The sequence below is a fragment of the Eptesicus fuscus genome, chromosome 13 (assembly GCF_027574615.1).
Source record: "Eptesicus fuscus isolate TK198812 chromosome 13, DD_ASM_mEF_20220401, whole genome shotgun sequence".
NCBI classification, from domain to species: domain Eukaryota; kingdom Metazoa; phylum Chordata; class Mammalia; order Chiroptera; family Vespertilionidae; genus Eptesicus; species Eptesicus fuscus.
Window position 1 is genome coordinate 48478907 of NC_072485.1, and position 6020 is coordinate 48484926.

General features: G+C 41.9%; 1 protein-coding gene across 1 annotated transcript; it reads right to left on the bottom strand.

Moving 5' to 3' along the window:
• Window positions 1-242: 242 nt before the first annotated feature.
• On the bottom strand, window positions 243-5350 carry ZBED5 (zinc finger BED-type containing 5). The gene is made up of 3 exons (XM_008151031.3): window positions 5255-5350; window positions 3558-3673; window positions 243-2529 (listed from the first exon to the last, which is right to left on the bottom strand). The coding sequence occupies exon 3, from the start codon at window positions 2386-2388 to the stop codon at window positions 310-312; it is 2079 nt and encodes a 692-aa protein (XP_008149253.2). The 5' UTR covers window positions 2389-2529; window positions 3558-3673; window positions 5255-5350; the 3' UTR covers window positions 243-309.
• Window positions 5351-6020: the final 670 nt, after the last annotated feature.

Below are 6020 nucleotides of genomic sequence, written 5' to 3' on the forward strand. Positions count from 1 at the left end.
GCAGGATAGACATGGCTTGAAAGATTAGTAAGGATTAGACCCTAAAGAGGTATGTTATGCTAAGGAATTGGGACGTTATCTTGTGAGTCAAGATAGAGTTATAACCATGAGACCCTTTGAAATTATGTGAAGAAGAAATACTCATAATACATATTTAAATTTTTGATTATTTTAGTTTTCTTAAAATCTAAGAAATATAAAAAACTTGAATAATTTTATTTAAAATCCCAAAATGCCAGATATAAAGTAAATCATCTTTTATTTTCATCTTATATTTGGTTATCATGAGACATGCAAAACCCTTCAATTTTAATGAGAACAGTGTTTTTGTGTCTTTTTATCACATATCCGCTTAATATTAGGTGTAATGTTGCTAAGTCGGATCCGCATGTGAGGCGCAGCATCAAGCCTTTTCCGATATTTCGTTTTTGTTGCAGCATAATATGAAAATCCTGTTTCACACAGGTGCATTGTAGCAAAAGGAAGAAGTACACGAACTGCACGCGTTGCAATGCTTGGGTACTCTTGAATTAGGCTACTCCAAAAATCATTTAGGGAAAGTTCACTGAAATTTTGTTTCACTTGAGAATCAGACGTTAAATCAATCAGGCTCTCATAGTCCTGTGCTACTAATGAAGCTGGTTTAACAGATACTGTAAATGGATTCCTAACCCAAGCATTATTGTCATTTGTTACAGGAAAATATTTTAACAGAGTAGAGCGCAAACCCCGTAGGTGCTGCACAATGGCACTGCAAATATCTTTATCAACTGTAGAATTAATTTCAGTCAAAAAGTCACTTAGTGTAGGAAAACAATCAAAGTTTTCTTCTTCTACAGATGAGGCCCAAAACGCCAATTTTCTTAACAATGATGACATTTTATCAAATACTGTAAACACTGTCACATTTTTTCCTTGCATTGACAGATTAACCTCATTTAATTTAGTAAAAATATCTGCAAGATATGCAAGTCTTAGGAGCCAAGATAAATTTGTTAAACAATCAGACAGTTGAAAAGCAGAATCCATGAAAACCAATAGTTCACGACGAAGCTCAAAAAGTCTTACAAGAACTTTACCTCGGGAAAGCCACCTCACCTCTGTATTTAGAAGAAGTGCTGTGTGCTGGGCACCCATTTCTTCACATAAAATTTTTAGTAGTCTGGATTGATGTGGTCGAGCTTTAATATAATTGATGATTTGTACTGCTTGATCTAGCACATTTTTTAGAGATGTAGGCATTATTTTAACTGCTAGTGCATGTCTATATAATAGGCAGTGACTACTGGTACTTTCCGGAGCCACATACTTTATCAAGGTGACAGCCTCGGCAATTTTTCCATCCATTGCCCTAGAAGCATCACTACAAATATCAACACATTTTCCCCATTCAATCTCATGTTTCTGCATAAAACTGTTGATGCAGTTGAAAATTTCTTTACCAGTAGCATTACTTTGCAGAGATTCACATAACAGTAGGTCTTCCTCAATAGACTTATTAAACCGGTAACGAACAAACACAAGTAGCACAGCAAGTCCTGAAACATCAGCTGATTCATCTAGCTGCAGCGAAAACCCATCACAAATTTTCAGTCTACAAACAAGCTCTTCTTCAATGTCAGCAGCTAGATCCTTAATTCGGCGTGCAATAGTACTGTTTGATAGTTGCACTGCATCTATTTTTTTACTGTATTGTTCATCAAACATCCGCATCACGACATCTTTTGCACAAGGTTTGATAAGCAATTCTCCAACAGTATGAGCCTCTCCACTCAGGGCTATGTGGTAACTTACATTGTACGACGCCTCTGTAGCACTTTCATTATCTGTATTGACAATTTTAGGTGGTAGGGGTTTGTTATTTTCAGGTGAATCAAGATGTTGCTTGAAAAAGCTTATGTCTTTGTCTTTATATGCAGCATGTTTAGTTTCCAAATGTCTTCGAAGCTTACTAGGGGCCAAAGAGCTATTTGATAAAATTTTCTTACATAACACACACTGAGCATGAGGTGCATCTCTATTTCCAAAGTAAGTAAATCCAAAAGACAAATAACTTTCATCATATTTTCTTCTTTTTGGTTTCTTACTAAATGTTATTTTGTTGGAATTGGACATAAATTGAACCCTGGAAAGCTCATCTTCTGATTTTTTAGAAACTGATGGCTGCAACTGTTCATCGTCACTTTGTAATATTCCAACTTTTTGATCATTTGATTCAGCTACAATTTGATAAAATGATTCTACTTCTTGTTTAAGACTTCCTTGTTTCGGCAATAGATCCATAGGCAATGTATTTGTGGTACAAAACATGGTTAGTTTAGAATAAACATTGAGTATCACAAACTTGTTGAAATTATAAGACAGGATACATAGAAGATGAGCAATCATCAAAGAGATGATATATAGTAACACATCAGTTAATTTGTAAATGCTGCCTATGCATCAATGCGCAGATGGAGCATCACACGTTCGTCTATCAGGTGATCTCTCATGCGATTTCCTGGTGCTCTCAGGTATGGCACACCTTTTCTTAAAGGTAGATTATCACATAAAAATAAAAGCTATAGAAATGAGTTTAGTAGTCTTAAACTTATATCTTAAGATAAACTATTAAAAAAATCTATTGTTAGCATTGACCTTTTTTCTCAGAACACTTATTAGAGAACATTAATATTCATAAAACACAATTTGGGAACTACTTTGTTAAGAAATAATAGAATTGATAAGCATGTTTTTAAAGGAACTTGAAGAATATGTCCCATGCCAAGGGTTGGCAAACTTTTTCTGTAAAGGGCCATATAATCAATATTTTTTACTTATGAGCCATATGGACTCTGTTGCAACTCCTCAATTCTATAGTTGTAGCATGGCAGCACAAAAGTAAAAAACGGGCACAGTTGTGTTTCTCTTTAAAAAAACAGCATAGTGCATAATTTACCAACCCCTTTTCATGGTATCTTGGAATCTCTCTTAGCTTTCTGATGCCTGTTGCCATTAGATACATTCATTGTTGATACTATTATATATCTGAAGGCTCCTTTCAGGGCTAATAACTATGAAGCTGTATTAAAAACACACACAGAGTTCAAGTTTTGCAAGACATGGAATTCTGCTATATCCTAAATACAGTGCTGAAATTGAAAAATAAACTATAGACCAAAAGTTAGCTACTATTTCTCTGAACTTAAAATTACTAAGTATTTATATTATCCAAATTGACTCATTCAAAATAATGCATATTTTACTGATTACTCTGCATCCCGTTATATTATAGATGAAAACTTAACGAAGACCTAAAAACATAAATTGTAATTTTAATAGGTTTATTCCTCATATACTTTTTTAAAGCATAAATTAAAAGCAAGGGTAATGCAAATTTTACAACCTCTAAAGAATAATACTAACTTCATAAGTTAAGATATAAGAATTTAGTATCTATCCAAATACAGCTACTCTTGATTTACACTTTATGACTTGGCTACAGAGTAAGCTTTGTAGTCTCACATTAGATCCTGAATCAAAATGGCTTTCCTATTAATAGCTAGAAGGTAAGATACCTGAAATGAGGAGTACTCCCCTTCTGGAATCACATTCTCCACCTTGGCAGCTTGAAATGCAGCCTCTTCAAAAGAATAAAATTAAGGGGTGGGATGGAAGGGGAGTAACCAATAGCCTAGAATGAGAAAAATTAAAATTAGAGACTGTAAAAGCAGCACTAACTACATACCTCTAAATTGACCACCCATTACAATTTATTTTAGATCCTGGCAATGCAAATGATTCTTCACTGCAATGCAGATCTTGGACTGAAACATAAATGCCTGTAATAAATATGCTAATATTTTTGTCCTATTTAATACCCCGGTAACTTCATTGTTTTGAGATGCTCTTCCATCCAGTGACTTCATAGAAATGTTCAAAAACTAAACCTAACTTTTAAAAGTACAGCCACACTTTAATTGCCTCTAAAACTAGGCACTAAGCATAATCTAAAATGGAAGCAACCTATACATGGAAGTGTTACATGAAATAGGCCTTTTTGCTATAACCATTTGTCCCCTCATTAACCAATCTCCAAGGTTACCAATGCATACTGAGTGATCACTGTTTAGCCAGTAATTGCCAAGTCCCTTACAGAACTCATTTAATCCTTAAAACAAACCTGAGCGTCAGAGACTCTCAATAACGCCACTTTAGTGATGAACAAATAGACACAGAGAAGTCACCTTTTCAGTGAAGAACTAACAGAACCCAAAAAAGTTTGAGTGCAGAACCTACACGCCTAGCCATTACTTGTGTGTTCCTGAATAATCTTACTTTTCCAAGCGCTAAAATATCCGATATCAGAAGTTGGATGGTGCAGGGAGAAGGGGGTTACAACGGCCAGGAAGTTGAGGATCTCAAAACTGGCAGCAGCAGAAAGCCCCACTTCTCCATTAATGGGAGCCAAAGAGCACATTTCCTTGCCATGGTCTCTATATGGATTTAGTAAAGAAGAACTTCGTGGAGTTGCTGGTGGATCTAAAAGATTAGGATCCCTCTCTTCTGCTGCCAGAGGACCCAGCGGAGTAGGAAGCCTATTTTCAGGAAAGTGGGCCTCAGCCCCACCCTCTTTTAGAGGTGCTTCCCCCAATCTCTCGAGGACGAAGTCTGCACTCCCTAGAGAGCAAAGTTTCTATTCCACTCCCAGAAAAGGGCGGCTCCCTCACTTTTTTGGTTTCTTCCGGTTACACTGAATACAGGTAGCACAATCCCTTCACCACCACCCTCAGGCGTTTGAACAATACCCTCAGGGACAGGAGGGCTCGGTAGGAGTGCGGTCCGTTCAGAAAGCCTAGGCAGGCGGTGGGCGTGGACACCTCCTTCCAGCACCGAAATGCTTTTAGCAATGGTCACCTCGTCTGTGTGGCCCGGGACAGCCAACCCTCAGCTCTTCCCTGTCGTCGGTGTGCGATGCTCGCAGACCGCCACATCTGGGTTGGCTTCCTGTCGGAGCCCACCCTCGCCTCCACAAATCTCCTCTTGCGTCCCCGGACGGCCGCCTCGACTAACTACCACATGTACGCGTCGGAGCACCCCATACTAGCTTCCTACTTCGTCTCCGTCAGTGATGGAGAGCATGGTCTAGGGCGGCCAGGCTGCAGGGCAGCGCCGCGGTCCCAGCGAGCCCGCGGCCGCCATTTTAGACAGACAGCTCCAGGCGGCGGCCATTTCAGAGCGCGCCACCAGCCGCCGCGGCCGCGCGGGTCCTCACCTTCGCCGAGGCCTGGACAGGGTCAAGAGCCAGTCGTCGCGGACTGGGGGGGAGGAGGCGAGAGGGGGGGGGGAATGAAAAACAAAACAGGGGAGAAGGATTCGGGGACAGGGTGATGCTCTCAGTTCGGGGATACCGCCTAGGCCACCTCCACAGAGATCCGGTTCGCGGCTGGCGCGGTCGCTCTTCAGAAGATAAATTTAGCACCCCCGGAGCGCTCGAAATCACAGTCTCCACGAGCGACTCCTGCGCTAGCCAATCAGCGCCACCGTTGCTCCTCGGCACCAATGCGCGCTGAGCAGTGGGGCGGGACTAAGGGAAAGGACCCGGCGCGGTGGGCGTGGCCAAGCCGCCGCCTCCGCGGTGCTGGGCGCGTCGGACCCGTGAGGCCCAGGTGCTGTCAGGCTTGGGCGATGGTTTTTCAAACTTCCCAGGGCCCGAGTCAGCCCGGACGCTCGTTTAGCATGCAGATGCCTGGTGCTGCCAGATGGCGTCTGTGAGGATCATCCTGCAGGGCCGGGCTGGGTTCGAGAACCCTCAAACTCTTAGCTCTGGCGCCCCGCCCCGGCGGCGGGGACCTGAGAGCATTCGCTGGACCGCGAGGTGCGCGCGGAGGAGCGGAGCGCCTCTGGGCTACCACGGCCTCTTTGTTCTCCGAGCCACACCCCAGGCTCCGGTTGCGCCACCACCTCCTCTTTTTCTGATTTTCCCACTGAAATCTGGGTCGAAAACGCCCTTTGCATTCCCCGGCTCCCCCCCAACCCCC